This window comes from Pseudonaja textilis, chromosome 4 (assembly GCF_049901715.1).
Source record: "Pseudonaja textilis isolate UNSWEBS1 chromosome 4, rPseTex1.2, whole genome shotgun sequence".
NCBI classification, from domain to species: Eukaryota; Metazoa; Chordata; class Lepidosauria; order Squamata; family Elapidae; genus Pseudonaja; species Pseudonaja textilis.
In genome coordinates, this window is record NC_141993.1 from 57,441,237 (window position 1) to 57,465,779 (window position 24,543).

Consider the following 24,543-nt stretch of genomic DNA (forward strand, 5'->3'; position numbering starts at 1 on the left):
CTGATAAATATTTCATATTTTTATGATTTTATGTCTAGTTTGCACTTCTGCTTTGGATTCATTCAATAATAATGAAGAGGAATAACAAATCTGATCAATAAAGCACATGATAAAATATTCTTAACTTTCTTTTGAAGAACGTGGCTGATAGTGAGAATACTTTAGTTTAGAATAAAGGCTACAATGAAAATGGAACTTTGGATGTTGTTGAAAGACATCCCAAACAAAAGCAGGAGAAAGGCTATGTTTCAAGACACTATTAAGGAAAATAAATTGGCTCTTCCATACTAAAATATTTACAGTTAAGACACTTTCATTGCACATTGTTGCAATAATTTTCAATTGAGAAAGTCTATTTATGTATCTTTACTTCTGCAAAGTAGTGGCAGATCACATTTACCTGATTTGAATCTTATGTTAATAATCAGGGAAATTTTGCTGCCAATGCTAGCAGTGTTTAGTTGTTGGATAAGATCTGTTGAGACTCAATCCATCAGCTGTCTCTATTTTACAAACATATTATGTTCTTTCAAAGTGTTTATCTTCTTTCAAAGATTGGCTGTAGTTTAGCTGAACTGCAAAGAGATCCAAGAATGATTTTATACAGTGAGTACAGCAGGCTGGTGCCCCTTTTTCCTTTCCTTTAGAATCACACATGGTACTACTACTGCCTCCTTTGCATGATGTGTATGTCAATTCTCTGTGATCTTCCCTCTTGTTTGCTGCTACCAATATTCTATCCCTTGGCCCTTCTCCCTCAATCTTTCAGCATCTTCTCTTCCTTTTCAGCCCTAGCTCAACAGCTACCAGAATAAGCAGATACTGGTTCAGAAGCATGCCAAGCAAAGCATCTGTGATGGTCCCTTTGTAATTATTACAACCAATATTACAAAAATTTAGAGATTTGCACATCTCTAAAATACATGACATAGCTTCAATTTATTGTTATTGTAAAGTATGTCCTCTATGGGTCTGAGATACTCATGATTATTAAATGAGATAGAAACATTTTACTTGCTGAGAGTCTAATTATGTGAAAAACAACTCCTTATATTGGTAAGCAGGACTGTTAAGAATTTGGTGTGATTAAAAAAGTGTCTTTTGATGATTGGCTAAAAGGGTACTTTCATTTTTACAGATTACTGATGTGTATTCTTCCATTGAAAGAAAGGTTTCACATTGAAACTAAACTGTGCTTATATGTATTCCTTCACATAATGAACATCTTTACAAGGCCCAATGAGCATTTTGATTAACAGGTTACACAATTCTAGTGCAGAATTAAATCAGACAAACCCTCTGCACTCACAAATTTCTCTGAACTAAGCCCAGAAGGTTTATCTTCAGTGACATATTTCCCCCGCCTCTTCTTATCTTCCACATTGGCAGCTTTTGTACTGAGTTTGGGATTTCCACAACCTTGGAAAATCTGGGGAAATCAAAGAAAAACACATCTCAGAAAATTTTTTAGTAGGTAAATCTCTGCATATTTATTTCACCAATATTAAATTTACTTACAATTCATTTCAAATATGAGGACATTCCTATATATTTCATACGTATTTTTGTTTTGTTTGATTCAAAAGGCTGATTTAAAAACATATAGCACAATGAGTTCTATTTTTCTAACTTGCTTAAGCCCTCAGAAACTAGTATCAATATGGGATGTCATATATGCATAATAATTAGTGAATTAAAAAAACCCACCCTAGAGCTTTCTTTGGTTGATTTGCTTAACAATCTAATGATTAGTGGATTTTGAAGACATGTTCGCTCTCTGAACTGATGGCTTTATATCACTATATTTTAGGCAGTAGTACTATGTTCTCTCTTTTTCTTTCTGTCAGTCTATTGGTGACTTATTTACTTGCTAGTCAGTTCCTGATGCACTTTCTCTCAGGATCTTTAATTACAGTTCTTCTGTTCCATAAGAATAATAGCTGGGCTCCAGAAACTCAAATTATGTTGTTGTTCACATCAGGATGGGAATCTACAGTTTTTGGATCTGCGATGGAGCAAATTTCTTTAACATTGGGTTAAAATATCACACTCTCCTCAGGAACACAGATAGGACAAACGTTTGTGATGAGGAAGAGACAGATAAATCTCACAGAGAGCTTACTCTTATACTGGGAAGGAGACAGTGAGCTCACTCTTATATTGGGAAGGAGACACATTCCAGTCAACACATACAAATTAAAGATGACAGGTCTAGGGTTTAATAATTCTTGTATGACAGTAAAAGTGGCTTTCCACCTATTGAGCCCTGAAGAATGGCAAGCATAGCATGTCTATTTTTTTATTAGTAGAAACAATGGAATCCTCTCATGGTAACTTGTAACTGAATATCAAAATACCCAGGGTGTGATCCAAAGTCACTTGCTATGCTTAGGTGACTGTTTACAGGAAATACCATGAATATTCAGGGAAGGTGGGGGTGGGAGAACAATAAGAAAAATACAGGCAATTAAATATATAAGAGGTAAATATTCTGACATTCACAATATAGTTCTTACCTTGGCTGTTATAGACTCTTTGTTTTCTTGCATGTTTGAAATGGCTTCAGCAATCCTAACATGAATTGTACCAATTACAACATCTACATTAGATGGTCCATCAAAACGATCAGCCACCAACAGTAATGAATCTGTTGGGGAAAAAAAAAAGATACTGATTAAGAAGTATATCAAATAAACCATTGCAAACTCTTTGTAATTACTATAACCAATATTAAAATGCAAGATATATCAGTGGAACATTTTTTATATTTATTTATATCCTAGATATTCGGATACCATGAATTACTTACAAAGATTAGAACAGTGCAAACAGTGGCATTTCCTGTGATACTTTATGTAAGCAAAAGCTGGACTTTTAAGAGGCAGGATTGGAAAAGTATTGACACTTTGAACTTTGGTGCTGGAGAAAACTCTTGAGAACACTATGGACAATGAACCAACTAAACAAATGGATCATCAAACATATCAATGCAGCATTCTCACTCAAGGCACACATGCCTAGGCTCAGCCTGCCCTATTTTGCAAAATGCTAGATCTCTTGAGAAGTCTGTAATGGTAGATGGCCTCAATTAAAATGGCAATGGATGTACTGTTGGAAAAAACAAGGACCGAGAGACAGATCATCACAAAGAAAATCTATCTATGTGGTTGTCATTAAGAGTCAACACTGGCTTGAAAGTATTCAATCAATCAATCAGTTTAGATCCTGACAAACAGTCAAATAATGTCCTCTTCAGAAAAAGCAGTCGTAAGGATAAAGTGATACAATAAATCTAAGAATATCTAAATAGCAAAATACAAAACAAAATTTTATAATTATGCTTGAGAACTTTTTTCAGTTTTTAAACCTTTTCTACATGAATGTGCCCATGTAGTTTACTATAAATAAGAGCTCAATTTGAAAGTGACTGAACTTTTTACTTATTGTTAAAAACTACTTTTTCTGAAGTCATCATTAATTTTTGAACTGCTTAAAACCATCCAGTCTGTGATACTGATGAATACTTGGAGCTTCTATATCCTGGTGTCTCGTGCAAAAATTGAAAGACTCATAAGACTGTTATGGGAACTATGTAATACCAAAACACAAGGAGAATTATATCTGGTAACACTCATCTAAAGGAAGAACTGATGCTTCAGAGATATTGAAAATATTCCTCTAATTCATGCATCAATTGATCTCCAACCTTTTATCGCTTAACTAAAAGGATAAAAAAGAGCTAAACAAATGTCAATGAAAGCAATTTTTTCAGGCAAACCTCTGTAGATCTTACCAATCATGTTCTTCCATTCAGTGTCCAGGTCAGCATGATTGCCCAGGCAGCCCTTCAAGATATTACGGCAATAGCTATTACATGGCTTAATGTTTGACATGCCCCGGCAGTGTGCACAATATATCAACTTCATAATAGCGCGATTGCAATACTGGCTCAGAGGGACCTTAAAAACAAACAAACAATTATTTCTTAAGGGCATACACTCGTAAAACACAACATGTACCTTAAAACATAACCCAGTATTCAAAAGAGAAAAATTATTATTTTTTGTGTGTAGAGAAAATCGATATAAAATTTAAAACTAAGTCCATTAAATAGACAACTAGTTTCTTGTATGAAATCTTTGGACATAGCCTATTTAATTTCAGAGGAGGACTACTTTTCAGAGATCATTAGGATGAAACATTTCAAAATCCCTGAAAACCTTGCATTCTGAAATATGAACATTTAGAATATATTCAAGTGTCACAGAACTTGTAACAATTTATTATTGTTTATCTACAATTGTTTATCTATTATCTACAATTGTTTCTTTGATGTCCTGCCAATTGAAAAAAGGCCAGAAGAATAAAGAAACAGGCACATAAATATTACAGATGCCAGCAATGGTTCTAAAAGACTTTTTTCTTCTTCTGTTCAACCATGTCCGGACAAGTCCTTGAAGTTTTCTTGGCAAGGTTTTTCAGAAGTGATTTGCCATTGTCTCCTGAGAGAAAGTGACTGGCCCATCATCACCCAGCGGGCTTTGTGACTAGAACTCACTGTCTCCTTTCTAGCCTGATGCCTTAACTGCTATACTAATAAAATACCTATAAAGAATTTCCATGAATCTGAAATCAGACAATAAAGTCAGTCTTTGACAAGTTTCCTCATTTCCATCACTGTGGGCCTCAATTCAATTATTGTATCAAAACACAGTATTAACTATAATTTAGAATGCAAATAATGTTTGAACTTCGAAAAATATAAGAGATAATGCACTTTTTCCTCATCTATCTTTGTTTTCTGTTATATTAGCATTTACTGTAACAGAATCAGTTCCATTTCTATCATAATATATCTCCAAAATGTATTGAGTTCTTGTTATTGATTGGGTTATAGATATGATGGAAAAATACCGATGGCCCAACTAAAACTTAGTCAGCAAAAAGCACAGTTTTCAACTTCATTTCAAATCTCAGTTTATGAAACTGGTTTTCTAGTCAACACAAAAACAAGATATCCAACTACCACTAATTTTATTATGCACATTTACCAAACAAAGATATATCAAAGCACAAATAATGACAAACTTATATTCAATAAAAATAGTACACAACTTAACAGTCAAACCAGTAAACCAATATTAACTGAGACAATCAAACAAAACCCCCATTTGTGTCTGAAACAAAGGACTGTGATACGACCAAACATGCATACATCCATAGTTAAAATACATCAGGTATTAATCCAGGGATTGCCCAGATTAATGAGAATAGGATAGGAAAATACACAAATCCTTTTCTAATGCCATAACTGTTCATTCAAGTGAAGGAAGGGAGAAAGATAGGCTGACCCAAGGTTGCAAGGCTAAGTTCCCCCAAAGCCTGGAAGTCAGAAGCTATAACTCTGGCCTGAAAAGTAAATTATTGAATAGAAGAATATAAGGAGTGAACAACATTGTATAGAGAACTAAGGATAGACAGGTACTAGGCTGCACGTGTCTGTGTAACTGGAGTCCTTTAAATACAAATAAGAATAGTTTCAACTGGAGTCTTGACTAAGATAGGAAACAAGTGAAGTTTTCTGTTCTGCAATGAGAATTCAGAGTAGGATGGAACAGAAATAGGAATCAGGATTACTGCAGTAATTTAAGCATAAAATTATCAAGCACACCACATAAAACCACAGATTCCCCTTTTAGAGCCCGCAGATTTTATAAGCATTCATTAAATGAAAACTAGTGACTCTTGTTAATAAAATCAATAAATGGATTCCAAATTAGCTGGTCCTCAATCAAGATCTGAGGTTGCAGATCGAGAAAATTGAGATAATCTGGGAGATTTGGAAACAAAGAGTGGGTAGCTGTCGTAAATAGTGGAAAGGATGACCAGGTTGAAACACACACACACCTCAACAATCTCCACCTACTGATTCACATTCTATTTAAAGCAATAAGATGGAATCAAAGAGTAAATATTACTAAGACAATTTATCATGGGTCATCACATCAAAGACCACCAAAACAGATAGACATATCATTAGTACAACAATGCACTGTGGATCAGGTTATCCAAAAGCACTGTATAAAGCATAAACAGAATGGACTATACTTGGATACTTTCAAATTGATTCGTTTGGTAAAAGGAATTGGAAAAGTTCAGTTATAATAACAAAATCATGCCTAAGAACTAACTGTGGAGTTGATCATATGCAAGTTCCAAATCAAACTAAAGAAGAACAAAGTTATCCTATTTCTACAATATGATGTTGAACATATGCTGGCTATTTTCAAGATCACCAGGAACTGCTTTGAAGTCCTGAACTTTACTAGTAAGGAACAAGAGGAACTATGGAATGGAATCAAAGAAGTTAAGAATGAATGAAAAGAGTGTGCCAATAGACAGAAGAAAATAAGCTAGAAGTCAGAACAGATGGTGGAAACTGTCAAAAAAAGAAACCAAAGCAAAAAAAGACAATGATCTTGGAAAGAACTTACAGAATTTAAGAGAGACATTAGAATAGACAAGAAACAATATTGTAATGTAAAGTCATCAAAGATGGAAACGGGCATAGACAAACAAGGGAAGCTTTCCAAAAGAATTGTGATTATCAAAGGGTTCCAACAACACATTTGCATACTAAAGGATGGGCAGACATGAACTGATTCAAATAGGATCAATAATGCATTCTGAAATAGCTTTTGGAGGTAACGCAAAAATTATAGCAGATCCTGAATATGTATACTGAGATTACTGGTAAATCAATCCAGTTGAAACATGGTAACAACTCTCCTGATATTGCTGTGTTGGTTATCTGCTATACATTATTTAATTATTTATTTAGTTTTTAGTATCTTGTCTTATTATTTTTAGAAATAAGGTGGTGAACATACCTAATATTCCTTCCTTTTTCTATTTTCCTCACAACAACAACTTATGAGGTGAGTTGGGCTGAGAGAGAGTGACTGGCCCAAAGTCACCCAGCTGGCTTTCATTATATCAACTACCATCCTGCCAGAGTTGAATCTACTGATTCATTGAGAACAGTTCTCTGGCAAGCTTGCTATGAGACCCTATGTAGAAGATAACCTTAACTTAGAAAAGGTAGAACCATTATCAAGGTAACAAGGCTTCTCTGTGGCAGCACCCATACTTTGGAATTCTTTACTGCTAACATCCATACAGCTCCCTCACTCCTTTCAGATATTCAAAGAGAGTTTAATTTCACTGGGCTTTCAGCCACTTTTTGATTTATCAATTTCCCAACATGGGGCAGAATTGATTTATTAATAGCAAATGCATTACTAAAATAGCATTGCTTTTTACAATTTGATTTATTACTATTATTTCTGATCCCATTCAGCAGGAATTTTAGACAGCTAAATTTTGGTTGGTTGGGGGTACCTCATTCAGATGTGTTCCAACAAGCTTTCATCAAAAAGATATATTTTTTTACTTAACCCTTTAAGATCTCTCTTTACCTTTAATTGAGGAATATTAAAGACATTTTCCAAAGGCCATATTACAAAGTAGTTACAGTTGTTTAGGTTTGAGAATCCTAATAAATAATCTGTTTGTTCATAACAAATATGCACATTATACTCTACAATGACTAAATAAATAATTTGGATAAGTAGGACATCAAAGCCAATGTAATATGATGTATTTTTAAAAGATCCATTTTATTATTTCTATGTCAAAGTATTCTGGCTGAGAATTCAGCTAGAGGTTATTTATTCACATCAACTAGGCAACTCTTAGAATTGTTCGTCTTTTTTAATAATTACCTCATAGGAAATCAGAGTAGTATGTCATTTAGCTTTGATATATTTATGTTAAAAACAGTTTTACATTTCTTTTTAAAATATGCCAGTAAGCTCAGCAGTTTGCAGAGTTAGCATAATTGTAAGTGATATGAAAATAGAATTTACTAGTTTCTCAGATAAATACATATGCAGAAAGTATATTACCAGCTTCCATTCCAGTATTAAGGGCTAACTATAATTATTCAGACTTAGTTATTCATAGGCATTAATGTTAATAAAAATTAATGTGACTACAACTGTTTATATACTAAATATGCTAAGTCTATAATCAGCCCATTCAAATGAAATTCATTAACAACTTATTTTTATCCATCAAGGACACACAAAGGTCAACATTTTTAATGATGAATACAATCTCCACTGAATTAGGGATTATTTAGACTTTTTAAGAGCAATTTTTCTTGATTTAAAAAGATTCATATTTTCATAAATTTTATAAAACTTGAAGGCAGGGACATACACAGAGGTCTACAAAACAAAACAAAAAAATAGAGTCCTTTTAATACAGGGATATATTGGATTTTAGTGTCTAATGGAACACAACAGACACACCTATAGTGCTATATTTTATTCTTGATAAACAATTACATTTTATGAAAGCTGTCATCTGCCAATATTATATACGTAAGATCTAAGTTGAGAAATGCACTGACATGCCTTTGTGAGTTGTGTGTGGAGGGAAGAGAGAGAATTAAATTAATGTGGTAATAAATAGACCTTAATAAGACTAGATTCATGTATTTATTCTACCTAAACAAGGCTCCTTGCTCCAGGGTCACTTGTAATCCATAGGAGAAAAGGAGAATTCTAACTGTTAAAACATCTGTGTTGCAAAATGACTAATACTCCAAGAATTATTGCTTGACATATACTTACCATCCACCTTAAAAACAAACAGAAAACTAGCAGATCTTTCATGAGGAAAAGAGACATCTGGATAGAGTGTGACAGCAAAATGAAAATTTATTACAATCCTCTATACTGAAGTAGTATTTATTTTCCTCAAGCTGCTTGTTCAATTCAATTAAGCTAAAGGGAATGTGTTTATAGCTCCACCAAACATATCTCTCAGTGTATGTGTCTGTGCATGTGTATGTACAGAGTAAACTATAGCAATATTATCGGTAAAAATATTTCTCTGTGATAATAACTTCTTATAGGCAGTTATCTGCATTTAGAAAATGACATTCCATAAAAGTCTTCTGAAGTTCCTCTGTTCTAAGTTTCAGAATTGGCTGGCTGGTTGATGTGAACATTCCAGGATCCTATATAACAGGGGTGTCAAACTCACGTCGTCACAGTGGTGTCATGTGACATATCAGGATTTCCCCCCCTTCACAAAACTGGGCAGGGGCGTGGCCAGCATGTGACGCATCCAGTCTGTGGGCTGGGAGTTTGACAGTCCTGCTACGTAATATAAAGAGCTTGGTAGAATGATTAGGGCAAGAATGATGAAGGGAAGAAGGAGCTCTTCACTCTCTCCTATATTAAAAATATTGACAAAATTCTAGAATGAAAAAAAATCCACTGGGGAATGATTTAGAATTTATATTTGATTTCTTATTTCTCCACTGTGTGGAACAGCATATTATCTTTCTTTTGAAGTTTACCTCAAAACTGAGGCCAAAAGGAGGTGTGCTGATGGAGCATGAGAAAACCTGGTTCATCCTCTCATACTCTTTGTTTCAAGCACCGATTTCTTCTGCCAAGGATAGAGAGAAATTCCACTGGGGATAAAGGAAAGGGAGGAGGGAGAGGGGCTATGGGGAAGTCCACCATCTGTTTTAACAGATGGGTCTGTCATATCAATCTAATTGGAGCCTAAGGGCCAATTCCAGTCTTCCCCAACCTGGTCCCCCGAAGACATGTTGAGAAAAGTCTTGTGATATTATGAAAAAAACAAGAATCTGTTATGGTATGCCTTTCAAGCTTTTGCTCTTAGAAACTGGCATGGTCTTCCAACAGAATGGTGCTTTACAATCTAGAGAGCTAGTCTAAATTTATAGAAGGGTATATGGTAGAAACTTTCTGTTATTAACATTACTTAATGGAATAAAGTATAACATTATTATACTGTTAACTATTTGTTTATTTTGTTGGAATGATGAGACATTAAAAAAAATAGAATTTAATTTCATGGTAACTTAATTATTGTGATTAAAAATCACTTAATTATGACCCCTCAGCTTTATAACTTGTCTTTAGGCCTTGGAAATCTTTTTAAAAAATTGAACTGGTGTCTAAATAGTGCTGTTTCATCTCACAGTGAAGTTTGTTATATGATACACCTTTTGACATAATTCTATTACATCTGAACAAAAAGTCTCATTCCACTTGTTTACTAATTTGGGTTTCTGCTATGAAAAGGAACACATTATTGGACAAAAATTGCTAACTGGCAGTCAATACACTTAGAAGATCAGGGGAAAATGTTCACACAATCCAGTGTGTCACATAGAAAATCCAAGGTATAGTGTTGTGTTGGTTCTTTCACCTGACCAACTTCCATAGGGTGCTTACCATAGGGTGACTGTTGAAAAAACACCGTATAGTGTGTGAAACGCAGTCTCATGGATTCATTCAAAAAGCTGCTTCCAGCACTGGTCTATTTTTCTTAAATCTGCTAACCTGCCAGCAGAATTAAAGTGGTATGTGAAAGTATTAACCAGGGATTATCTTGTGATAAATACTTTCTTAGCAGGTTTAAAATCTCACATACGCTAAGAAAAGTCTGGTAAGAGATTTTTAGGCTGGCTACCTGAGTCATCAAACAGCAAAATATTTTGTTCATATTAAAATAAAGGTATTTTAAAATAGTCAAGAAGAGTTTGAATTACTCTTCATTGAGGATGATTAACAGGGGAAGTAAGGCTTTATGCCATTTCTGAGAAAGAGAGACTTCGGGGTTGAGAGAAGGACCCATCTAACAGACAGTTTAGTAAACAGCTTTCATTCGCTATTCTTTCAATCCAGCCTGCATGCAGACCTTTCTATTTCTACAAGACTTTAGGGAATGTAATGATTCAACTAAAGGGCAAACTGAAAAGCAAAATGGTTGAAATGTTCAAAAGATAAAAGTCCTGGAAGCTGGGACAAGTAAGGAACTTTAACTGTAGCAAAATTAAGAAGCAGAAGTAATTAAAAATGTAAATGTTGCTTGAGCTGCCCCCCCCCCAAAAAAACAAAAACAAAAAAACAAAAACCAGTCCTTCTCTTTATGTAATTTACTAGCTTTCTCTAAGGCTGGTTAATGAGTAGTGTATTTTTCTTTGCTTTGTCTACAGCAGGTTTTATTGAATAAGGATCAACTACAACAAGAATAGCAGAGATTGCTATATTCATATTGTAATATGAAATAAATAAAAAATATCTGAGCAATCATGCAAATTAGGTGTATTTTATCTTAGATAAAGAAAATTACATGGCAAACATCTGCAAACAAAGCACAGGAAATACAATGATTCTAAATGTTTATTCTCCAGTACTGTATGATTGATAATTTCTTTGATATACTAAAGGAAAGTTTATTTTACTATTGATACTTGCAAGGGATATCTAATGAGACTAGCAGATAAACACAAGAAATAGAATATTTTTATTGTACCTCTGCATCACTCTATAACACAAGGTTGTTGTTGTTTTATTTTACAAGCAGCTTCCTTCCTTGTGTTCACTTTCCATTCATTCCCTGCACGTATTGAATAACTTCACTCCACTAGTTCAGGCTACCTTCATTCAGATGTATCTTCCCCACCCACCTGCTTTCACAGGCATACACTACTAGATAATCTATAGTTACTGTACTCTGCCTATTGTACTCATCATAGCTTTAGCAAGCATGAAAAATGCAGCCAGTATGCTCATTTCTTTGCAAACTCTAATGCAAAAATTTACTTTGCAAAATACCACTGGTTCACATACCACCAGGCAGGATTTAAATGCATTTACTGACACAAAAGAATCATTTGTCATGGAATGCATTACTTAAATCTCTCTACTTATAAACCAAACACTTCTGAATTGAGTAAAAGAAGAATTGAAGACAGTCTGGTTAAACTAGCTAGTTCATACTTTTAGGCCCAAGTGGAATATTATTTTAAACCTGAAGCATAATGAATACCCAAAAGGAAAACAAGAAGACTTTATATTTTTATCTAAATTGTGCCAGCTTTTTATACAGCTTATGTTCTCCTCTGTGTTCAATCTGCTTGATGGCTCAGAAGTCCAATGCTACTGTTGTGCATAAAGGCTCCGTCACTTTCAAATTATTGATTGATACCTAAAACATTTGGGTATTTGTTTTTTTTATCAACTCTGAAGATAATGTGTATTTTACAGGCCATTTGTGTTGAAAAAACATGTAACTTTTCATTGGGAGGTAAACTAACAATCTCTGAACACCCTCGGTGTTTATTGTGTTAATCTGCATACTTTTTCTCTGTGCATGTGCATTTTATAATATCAGAATAAAAAACGATTGACATGTTTTAGAGCAAACCTATACATATTTCGTTTCCTTAAGGCTCCTTCCCTTAATATTTTCAGTAATATTGAGGCTACTATGATTTAACTTTTCTTAATTCTCTGGAAATGTCATATGATAGGATCCTAAACATCCTCATATCACCTTATTCTATTTTTTGATAGAAAAACTGTGACTTTGGAAAAGCCAGTAATATGAAAGCGGCAGGAGAATCAACAATGCTGCTATGAAACAGTTCTAAGGCTTCTTTAACATGATGACCACCATGTTACCTAGAATTCAATGAAAACTAGCCACAAACATAAATAAAACTTAAGTCTAACTACATTGTATCCTGGTGAGTTGTTGAAGGCATTTTGACTATTCAGTATGGTTACCTAACATGCTGTTAGGTACTTCCTTCTATAGACACAGAAAATGACTTTTTGGTTAGCTTCCAGGTTTCAATATGCAGATGACACCTAGCCATGCCCTACTAGTGTATTTAGCTTTGATAGTCACTATTGTGTTTCCCCCCACAGTACACCAGACACTAGATTGATCTGATGTAATATAGAAAGAAAAGGTACCTCCCACCAATTTAACATTCAAAAAGAAAAGAGTCCCACTGCTTTGCTGAATTGCAGGATGGATCCTGCTATGGCAAAACTTCAGGAACAGCATTCACAAATCTGAAGGGAGCTCTCTGCTTGGGAGTAATAATTTACGCAAAGCAGAAATGGCACCAATCAACGAATCTGACAGCCTTGTCCAATGCAACAGTAAATATATTTCCCAGAGTAAATAGGTACTTTAAAACTTCTTAGGAATGGTGATCACACAGCAATTTAAGCTGACCTACCTGAGAGACCTTTCTGACAACATCGTTGCCCACACCAAGTCCCTGCACAAAGGAACGGACTGCAATGAAGGCCCTTGTTGCCTTGAGCTTCAGGTCCCTTGGAATCTCTCCAAATGGCTTATGTTGCTCCGAGTGCTTTACTATGCAGTCCATATATTCATCCGGAAGCTGGTACTGGGGATTCATCAACTTGAAGAGCCGCTCTAGCAGGTGAGTCCAAAATTCATTGAGGGCTTCTTCTAAGTTAATGTTAGGACCTCGATAATAATGCCGCAGCTCACTATACAAGTCTTTGAAAAGGTGTACATTCTGGAGATAAAGGTCTCCATACATACCAGGAAATGTGTCATAAAGTGCCTTCTCTGACTTGTTTAACAAATCCTGGAAGTAACCTGAAATCAAAAAAGTAGGAGAAACAGGTTACAAGAAGAATCAGGAATTTCTGGAATGAAATTAACCTGAATTAAAGACATCTTCAAATTAATACATTGCATCTTTACTAAAAGGAAATGAAAAAAAACCTGGTATGCGAAGTGTGCTGGTATCTTCAAGTGTAGAAAACAAATACTTGTCATCTGCATTGTGTTGTTTGACTGCATAGATGCAAAACCAGATTCACATTCAGAACTGTGAAACATTTGCCCCCAAAATCTCATGCCCAAAATAATACTGCTTCAACATTCCCGTGAATGTGTAAGACTCAACACTACATTTATTCTCATTTATTGTATATTTGGAAATCAAGCACTGATGAGATGTTGGAAAAAAATATCTATGTGAAATATGCCCAAACATATCTTAATGAAATGCTTGTGCTCCTGACAGAAACATATGTACATATGTTTACCATCCTATTTAAGAGAATATATCAACAATAAATATATCTAGTAGTCAGTGGTGGGATTCAAACATTTTTACCACCGGTTCGGTGGGCGTGGCTTGGTGGGAACACTTTGCACATGTGCACACACTTTGCGTGCACCTGTGCACCAAATGTGCACTTTGCGCAGGCACAGAGGTGTTTGCACAGGCATAGAGGCGTTCTAGTTCACCTCTTGCAAGCCTGCACAATCCTGGCCATTTCAGCAGCTGCTGCGCAGCACTCTTCTGTGCCGTGCAAAGCAGCTGCGCTTCACATTCAGAGGATAAAGGTGAGCATGGGAGCCCGGCTGGGTGGATGGGCCCAACAGCAGAGCGGCAGAGAAAACTGGTTCGGTCTCCACTGCTCATTGCTGCTACCAGCTCGGTAAACCAGGCCGAACCGGTAGAATACCACCACTGCTAGTAGTTCTATGTCTGAAGACTAAAAAGTTTCAATATTTGCTTTTGGTATTAAAATAGGACATTTAGAAAATTATTTGACAACATACAAAACTTCTTTGATTTAAAAGGTTCAACATGACAGATAGTATGTTGGTTCATTACTGTTAAGATAATTCCCCATTAGGAGAATGAGCACTTGCAGGGAGACGTAGTGAGAGTAGTGAAGAATAACACACAACAAGCACACAGATACACTATATAGTAAAATGTAGGTTTTTACTTCCAGTAAAACGGTTAAGCAAAGTTCAGCAAACAGTCCAAGTCATTCATGGTTAAAGCAGTCAGTTTTCAGTCCAGGAATAATCCAAATCAAAGTCCAGTATCAAAAACAGTTCAGAAATAGACTCACATTAAATCCAAGAATAACAATGATCAGTAACAGTGAATAGGGAAATGCAGGAACGGCAACACTCTCAGCAACAACAGAACAGAAACAACCCAGGTTTCTAGCTCCATCTTATGGCCTTTTGAGGAACCACACCCAATTACAATTTTAGCATTCCCTTAAAGAGACAGCATTAAAATGTCTATCCTGGTTTACATATTTCCAACTCAAATATTAGGTGACTTACATTCCTAACATTCTCCCCTTTGGGTAGGACAATATTTACAACCTTACATTTTAAATCCATAATCCTCACAGCAAGCCTTATGCCTTACAGAGCCTTGGGCTTTTGTAAAATGATCTGCGATGTTATTTTCTGACATACAGTATTCCAGCTTAATCATCTTACTTTACACACATTGTCTCACATTTAAATGTCTTAAATCTGTGTGTTTTGATCTTGTCTTTACAGCAAGATTTGAAGCCATTTGTATTGCAGATTGGTTGTCTTCATAAACAACAATAGAATCTGTTACATCAATTCCCATATCAATCAATAGTTGCTTATAACAAACTAAATCTGTACTTAATAAAGACAAACATGAGAATTCAGCCTCCATTGTTGATAAACTTAAATGTTTCTGTCGCATAGAAATCCAATCAACACCTTTCCCAATAATACCGTGTTTCTCACAAAATAAGGCCGGGCCTTATTTTTTTTTGACCCCTGAAAAAATGGCTAGGCCATCTTTTCGGGGGTGACTTAATTTCCTCCCCCACCTAGAGTGGCCCATACGCACGTAAGTCGCCATGAGGCCGCTTATATTGGCCGATGAAAGCTCCCCGAAGGCAGAGTCCCCAGCTGCTTCAGGGCGTGGCATGGCTGCCCGTGTCTCCAAATCAATCCAAATCAAAGTCCAGTATCAAAAACAGTTCAGTAATAGACTCACATCAAATCCAAGAATAACGATGATCAGTAGCAGTCAATAGGGAAATGCAGGAACGGCAACACTCTCAGCAACAACAGAACAGAAGCAACCCAGGTATCTAGCTCCATTTAATGGCCCTTTGAGGAACCACATCCAATTACAATTTTAGCATTCCCTTAAAGAGACAGTATTAAAATGTCTATCCTGGTTTATATATTTCCAACCCAAATGTTAGGTGACTTACACTCCTAACAATTACCAACATTTATTAAAAGAGAGCAAATCCTGTATCTTTTCAATGCATTTTCCCATGGTCCTGCGACATTATTTCCTTTATATATCATTTATGAATTTTTATATTAACAATAGCAGGTCATTGAATACTATAATACCAGTACACCTTAGTGCAAGGCATCCCCTGTGAAACAAATGAACAGATAAAAAATAACTAACCCTACAAGGGAATCATCACCCAATCGTAGATGGTATTGAGTCCAGATCTGTGAAACTCTTATTTAGTTTTATCAGTTACTTGACAATATCCACCAACTGGAATCAGCTTCAAAAAGCATAAACCTGGCCTGAAATCACACAAATATGGTTTACTTGGTTTTTGCTCAGTGATTTGTCAATATAAACAATATGGTTTGTAAACAATGATTTATAACTAAACATGTGGTGTGACTCCAACTAAATGTGGGTTATTTGGAAAAGAATGGTTAAGCAAATAAGACTCTTGCATGAAATGAAAACAAATGTATTTCAGAGCACATTGTAAAAGATTTTGGTTTTATAACTGTATTGAATTCACAGTCCTTTCACACAGAAATCTGTTCCTATCCTAGAATCCCAAGCGTTCTTCATTTCATTTAGCTTGGAAAAAATATTGAAAGATGCTACAATTAAAAAATAAAACTGTGTTGAAGAACTATTACATGTTACATAGTCTTATCTTAGTTTATCTTATCAACCTTCTATGAAATACAACTATATCTACATTTTTCTTTGAAAATATGAAGAGAAATTACAAAGAGAAAGTACAAAATGTTCAATTGCCAGTTTGTATTACTCTATTGAATCAGACCAAGTATTTTTACGTATCATAGTATCTGGATGGAGCAGCATTGACTGATATTAGTATCAATTAACAATAGCACCGTTCTCTTTGACTCTTTCAGACCACAGATCAGAACATTTATATGGCTACCCAACTCACTCTCAGTGACTCCAGGTGGCTTATAAGGATAAAACTCCAATACAAAAAAAAAAAAAAGAATAATCCCCCACTAGTCCCCTGGCGACAGCATCAAATGAGCCATTTGATGGGCTCCATATCACTCTGGGATCTGTTGGGTACCCCAGAACAATTTTGCTATAGCAGTTGGTCAATCATACTTCTACTACAAAGAGATCATATGCAGTTATGTATGCAGATTATGAGGAAGAAATATTAATATTTCTGCCATGCGCAAGAGGTGTATTTTGCCTTTGACCTTAATAAAAGCCCAGAAATCATTCATAGTAGCAAAAAGTTCTTGTATCCCTTCAAAAAGCACTGCTTCTTGGGAATAGTTATAATGCTTTATCTCATTGTTTTTGCAATTTTTAAACAAATTATTCATTCTAACAATATTTTCAAAATAGGGAACAGTTAAAATCATTTGTAAATGCTAAATAACTCACAAACTGGTGATGACGATGGATGGAATCCATCCATAAAAAAGAAAATATTTTACAGTTTCTTAAATGTTAATGCTGGTATTCTACATTAAAATTGAGCAGATTGTTTGGCTATCACCTTAATAGATGATACCAGAAGACCAAAGACTTGGAAAGATACATTTAGGCCATTGATTCCAGTTCCTTTCTTAATGCAGGGATCCAAATTAAGCTTTCTAAATAGATTCCATCCAGTGGAATAACACCTCTCTGGGCAATTGGTTCCACCATCTAGTTATTCTTATTATTAAGGTATCAGTTCTGGTATGCCCTCCTATAACTTTTATCCATTATATTGTATCCTAGACTTTGTAATAATATAGATAACTGATCTTTGATTTCTATGTGGAATTTCAGATATTTGATGAATGCAAGCCACTACTGAAACAAATTACTAAGAAAATTTCAGGAATTTGTTCAGGCAGTTTCTGAGAATCAGACATTATTATTCATGTTCGTTGGAAGTCATTTATCTGTTTATTTTGCCTTCACTTCCTCTTCTGCCATAACACACTACTATTCCAGGTTGAAGGACCAGCCTGCGGTGCCTCTGCCAGTGAAAACAGAGCTTGGGAGGACCGCGGAAAGCCATCCTTATGTCCATTTTCACTGGCAGGGGGTTGCAGGAGGCCATTGCAGCTGAAAACGGAGCATGTGAGAGCCATGGGTGGACCTCCTGAGCTCTGTTTTTGCTGGCAGAGGGTTGCAAGAAGCTGTCAGAGTGAAAAAGGGAGCTTGGGAGCCCATTTTTGCTGGCAGAGCATTCAGACCACCACACGCATCCCCAACACGAGTGACGTCAAGCTGGCTGTGCCCACCCTGGCCATGCCCATCCTGACACCCAAGGTCAAACCCAACCCTGATGTATCCCTCAATAAAATCAAGTTTGACACCCTGTACTAGAGGCTGGAGAGAATGTAAACATTATAACAAATAATGAGATTAGAGAATACATGTGCAGTATGTCCAGTTCACTGAAAATTATGAGATGTAAAGTGTGCCTTATGAAGACATGGTTGTAAAATAATTTACTGATGAAAATCAGACCACAATTAGTCTAAATTAAGAGGCTGGTTCAAAGTACACCGGACTACCAATTGTAGGATAAAACCCCTCTTTTAGTAGTTTTCATGAATAAAGGAAGATTGGTCACAATGTGAATTAATGTAATATACAAGTCACTGTAAATACTTAATAAGTCTAATGCATTTATAATCCTCTAAAGAAAGGTTACTAAAGCATAAGATCTGGAGAAGGCAAATTGTGTCTGAAGATGATACGTACAGAGGAAAAGTTAGTTTTCAAAGTAAATCATCATGCTGAAAGATGAGTGCTTCTTAAAATTGATGTACACTTTAGTTATTTTTCAATAGCCATTGAACAATGGTTCTAAACTTTCTGGGTGATGAACACATTGTGAGTTTTAGAAAGTTATAAGCATTTTCCAAAAACAGTTGCCTTATATAATCTCTAATTATAAAACAAAGATTTATCAAAATGTTAACTGTTGAAAATTAGGCATACTTTGAAAATAGCAGTGGAAGTGGTTCAAATTTTATGCAATACCATTTTAAATTCAAATTCATTAAGTAAGGCTTCTTCTAAGATAGTTACTTTGAAACAGGGGTAGAGGAACTATGGCTCTTTTATGACTTGTGGACTTCAACTCCTAGAATTCCTAAGTCAGTATGGGTTTAAGCTACCTGAGCCACCTCTGCTTTAAAAGGTAGAACACATTAGTTAGAGAGCTAATACTTTAAAGAAGTATGTATTTTTTAAGATTTGCACAGAATCCTGGAAAAATTATTGCTCTAATGAATAACAGAAAGATGTTGTGTTGGTGCTTGTATGAAGCCTAAAATATTTCTTTGGAAATATTTTGAAGTATGTTATTTATGGCTCTGCAGCTCCTTCTCCTTCCTCTCTTTACCATCAGTTTTCTTCTATCTGCTATTTAGGGTTAGTTAATGCGGGGGTCTCCAAACCCCCAGTCTGTGGACTGGTACCAGGTTGTGGCATGTTAGCACCTGGGCTACACAAACAAGCAAAGCCCTACCCATGGGATGCAAGCAGCACGCAAAACTATGTCCCCTCTGGTCCACAGAAAAACCTTTAAATAGAAATTTAACTTGTGTGTGCATATGTCTGTATGTGTATTTGTATCTGAGAATGTATGTATGCAAATGTATGCAAAGAAATTAACTGTATATATGCCTTTAAAAGCAATTTCTCAGTCTGCTTATAAGATGTGTATTGAACAACATTGTAAGCAGGTTCTGCAAATGGGTGGTGCCAGTCTTAAATGTTAATCCTTTTTTAATATAGATTTTTTAAAGCAAAACAAATCTACTTCTGCACAAAGGAAGGTGCTTTGCCTTATTGCTAGATAATATTGTTTGAATACCATATAATGCTGTTAAATTTTGATTGTTGATCTTTTGGGAATGAGTACCATTCCAATTGACTTAGTAATTCTGAGTTTTTGTGTTAAAGATGATGGAGTTTCTCAAGGGACCCACTAATTAGCCCAGATTCCTAGTTTCCCAGTTTTAAAGTAACAAATGGCACAAATCTCTAACCATTGCAGAACTTGTACAGGAATTATTCCACCCAAGTAAGCTTTGTTCTCATCTTTCAGTAAATTTAGCCAACTCATTTCATTTACACTTGATTATTGAATGTAAGTTGAGAGATAAGTGCAGAGTTGCTATTTATTTCTGGAATAGATATTTGATTTTGAACCCAAATATTGGTTGCTTTGAATGAAACAGAATTTTCTCTTTATAGAAAGAAACTAATGAATCAGAACTTTATCCAGCTCTGAACACCAGATAGCACCACTGACAGTTTCATGCCCTTTCTGTTTTGAATTTTGCTTTATGCTATTTAAGATCTCTGTTCCCTTTTTCTAAGGGAACAGAGATTCTTGCCTAAAGATAAAGGCCACACTGCAGAAGGAAATATAGATACAAAGATATATACACAAAACTTATATACAGTGTATTGTTTTGGTTTTTTTAGTAAAAGTGAAGAGCTTTATTTATATTTGTTTTGTTGGCGAAAGAGGGATAGACATGAGACCTACTGATAAGCAATATTTCTGAAAAGTTGGGGGAAAGCAAAGTAAGAATTAAATAAAATGTTGAACTTGCTCCACTTAGTAAGACTGAGGCTAATTCTCAGGCAATAAATTTTAAGTAACACTATCTACATATATATTTTAGAATGGCAAATGAACGAAATATGAAAATAACGATATCTTTGTTTTTATGCCCTTCCTATTTTAAGATACTTCTTTCCATCTGGAATGTGAAAAGCCCTGTTTATTTAACACCTAACATCTCAAAAAGGCTAAAGGGATTTATGCTGCACAGTGGTTCTGACATATTGATTTTTCCCAGTGAGAGACAAGAGGATAAACCTACTGTTGAAATAACCTTTTCTTTTCAGGCAGGATCTTCCTTATCATAAGTTCTAACGTAGTCACATTTATCTCTCCCCCATGCTATAAAAATCAATTTCCTTTGTTGCCTGGAAAGAACTCCTAACATTGTGTTTCAGAAAATATTTGTGGACCTGAGATTTATCCCTATGATATTATCACACTTTTGCAAATCCCTGATATGTCTGGTGGCATATTAAAGTTATGGTGACATGTTAGCATTAAAGTTTGGGTATCAGAATTTTTTAAAATAAAGTTGATGAAAAAATGTGTTACTTTGCCATTATTATTATTATTATTATTATTATTATTATTATTATTATTATTATTATTATTACTATTACTATTACTATTATTATTCTAATAGCAACAGTTTGACCACTCTGAGAATTTTCTTGAAATTTTATTCAGTTTTCATTCATATTTCAGACAGTGAAACAGCTGAAAGAAAGCTATAAAGAAGCTCTAATTCTAATAGGCTTCAGGGAACAGCACTCCAAACTATATCTGATAACATATATTATTGGATATGGTTTGGAGTGCTCCTTGCCCATGGAAATATACTTGATACAATTTTTAAAATCTCCCTCTCTGCCCACATATATGGATTTGAATTCCTGTAATTCTCAGCACTGGCTATACTTGCTGGGAACCTTGGCAAGCAAGCTGGGGAGGCTGCCTTATTATATAGCATTATCTCATTAACCTGCAGAAATAGATTTGACTGGCAAAAACTACAATTTAGTTTTTTGTATTTTAATCAGCCACTTGACTAGGATTGCCACTCCTTTGTTGTACACAACCCTTCTTGGAAATGCAGCTTACAATAAATACATGGAGTTGCTCAATGCTTAGGATCTGAAGGATGTTTCAGAATGCATGCACTTGTCTGCAATCTGTTAAAGCAATTGCTGCATTTCCCAAGATGGTACAGCTTTGTATAATAACAGTTTTGCTTCTGGATAATCCTGGGAAAGGATAATTTGGTTTTAGAAATTGAAAATTCATGTTACTTTCATGGCCCCAAGTTCTCCAAAGCAAAATTTTGCCTTTGTATCTGAAACACCACATAGCTCTTATTTAAAGCAGGAATCTAAGTTGCACAATTCTCATCCTAACAGTAACTAACAGTAAGAGTTGCCATAATAATTGGAACAACCCAATCCAAGACAAGTTCCAAAATGAGCAGATGAGAAGAAAGGTCAGATAGGACTAACATTGTAATTTTTTATTTGTTTCTATTGAATGCAATAAAAAAATAACCAATGCATGTCAGAGTGCTAATACTACCTCAGGACATTTTTTGTAATTAACTCGTAGAAGCAAAACAAACTTTTTCCTTTGTTTAGCTCATTTTCTCAGGAACTATGGGAGCTGTTCTTTTAAGAAATGTCTCCATGTCATCTTGGAAGGTGCTCCCCCAGAACGACCTCCAAATGAAGGTTAGGCAGGGGATTACTTTTTAATTGTGTTGTACAGTGGAATGGTTTCCTAAAATGGCTTGCTTGGCATTCACACTGCTATCTGTTTTGCCTTCTCTTTTCACAGTCCCTTTAAAGTTTAATGCTTTCATTCTGAAAGCCATCCTAAGTTTAGTTTAATGACCCCTCCTCATTTTTTCTCTTTACTAATTACTGGTTAGAAGATAAGTAAATAAATGAACAACCAACCCACTCTCTGGAAACCTATAGTCTGCTCTTGTATACAGTGTTTTAACTATAAATGAAGCAGAAGGAGTAGCAGCCTTCCAAACCTTTATCAGCTGAAATTCAAAATTTAGAATCACTTCATTGCTCCCAAAGCCTCTGCTCTGTGAATTAGCTACACAGTGATACAATTTCCTTAAGTTAAAGCAATCTGGTTTTGGCAAGTTTTGCACTGCTCTAAGACAGTCTTTCTTAAAAAGATGTGTTGTGATTTATCCTCTACTAATCTAAAAAAAAAACTGGGAATTTTTGGCATCATGCCCCATCATTGATGTTTCAGAAACCCTCAAACTTCCTTTGCTGAATATTTGTTAAGTATGTTCAAAGGCCCTGATGGCCTTTCATAACGCTTTAAAAATTTGGCTGTGTACCTGGGCCTGAGGCTCTTCATTTATTGAGGGCTTGTTTCTTGGCTTTACCAGGTTAACTGGGTTGCTGTATGCATGTATTTTTGGATATTTCTATTGCTTTAGTTATTTTAACTGTTTTATAATATTTAAATGTAATACTATTTATAACTATTTATAGCTAGTTTACAATTATAAGCCTCCCAGAATTACTTGGCTGAGATGGGCAATCATCGAAATCAAACAGAATGAATGAATGGATGGATGAATGGATGAATATATGAATGAATGAAAATTTTGTCATGTATAGAAGGATATTTTGGGCCTCCACTCCCATCTTTCCAATAGCCTACTAGTGAACTTCTTACCACATATGATCTAATACATATCGATTTTACTGAAGACATTGTTGAAAAAGCACTGCGCAATCTAAAACCAACCCTATCTATTGGACCAGAGGGAATCTGTGCCTACTTCTTAAAAAAGCTATCCACTGCCATAGCCGAACCTCTAAGCATAATCTTTGAAAAATGTTTCAGGACCAGCTCCTTGCCAAAACTATGGTCACAAGCCACGGTCATCCCCATCTTCAAAAAGTGAGACACCAGCCTAGTTGAAAATTACAGACCAATCTCCTTATTCTGCATCACCTGTAAAGTCATGGAATCAATTATTAACCAATCCATCATCCTCCACTTAGAGACAAACAACCTACTCTCTAATAAACAATTTGGTTTCAGAAAAAAACTATCCTGTAATCTGCAACTCTTACACTGCAAAAACATATAGACTACACAACTCGATCAGGGCAAAGCAATTGACGCAATCTACATAGACTTCTGTAAAGCCTTTGATTCAGTGGTACATGACAAACAACTCCTAAAACTAAAACCTTATGGTATCTCTGGACACCTACATAACTGGATAGAAGTATTCCTGTCAAACAGACAACGAATGGTCAAAATTGGAGCATCCTATCAAATTCTGTACCTGTCTACAGTGGTGTCCCCCAAGGCAGTGTTTTAGGACCAACTCTCTTCATTCTCTACATAAATGACCTCTGTGATCACATTAAGAGCAACTGCGTTCTCTTTGCTGATGATGTCAAGCTATTCAACTCCACAGACAATACTACTACCCTCCAAAAAGACCGTGACTATGTATCAGAATGGTCAATCAAATGGCAACTTCAAATCTCAACAAATAAATGCTCTGTCTTATGTATTGGCAGAAAAAATCAGAAATTAAATACAGGCTAAATAGACAAGACATTGTTGAGGATCCAAACTTTGTCAAGGACCTTGGAGTACTCATCTCTAATGATCTAAGTGCTACATAGCCAAAAAGGCATTAAGAGTTGTTTATCTAATCCTACATAGCTTCTTTTCCGTAATATCACAATACTAACTAGAGCATACAAAACATTTGCTAGACCTATACTTGAATACAGCTCATCAGTCTGGAACCCATATCATATATCTAATATTAACACAATTGAAAAAGTCCAGAAATATTTCACAAGAAGAGTTCTCTGCTCCTCTACTCATTGCAGAACACCTTATGCCACCAGACTTGAAACTCTAGACCTAGAAAACTTAGAACTAT

General features: G+C 35.3%; 1 protein-coding gene across 1 annotated transcript in view; it reads right to left on the reverse strand.

The window, feature by feature from the left end:
- GPC1 (glypican 1) overlaps positions 1–24,543 on the reverse strand; it is a 181,725-nt gene that overhangs the window by 8,178 nt on the left and 149,004 nt on the right. The window contains exons 3-6 of the mRNA XM_026701471.2: positions 13,148–13,539; positions 3,794–3,959; positions 2,517–2,647; positions 1,310–1,429 (exon numbers count right to left, since the gene is read on the reverse strand). Of these exons, the coding sequence (XP_026557256.1) occupies positions 1,310–1,429; positions 2,517–2,647; positions 3,794–3,959; positions 13,148–13,539 (809 nt within the window). The remainder of the gene's footprint in view (positions 1–1,309; positions 1,430–2,516; positions 2,648–3,793; positions 3,960–13,147; positions 13,540–24,543) is intronic.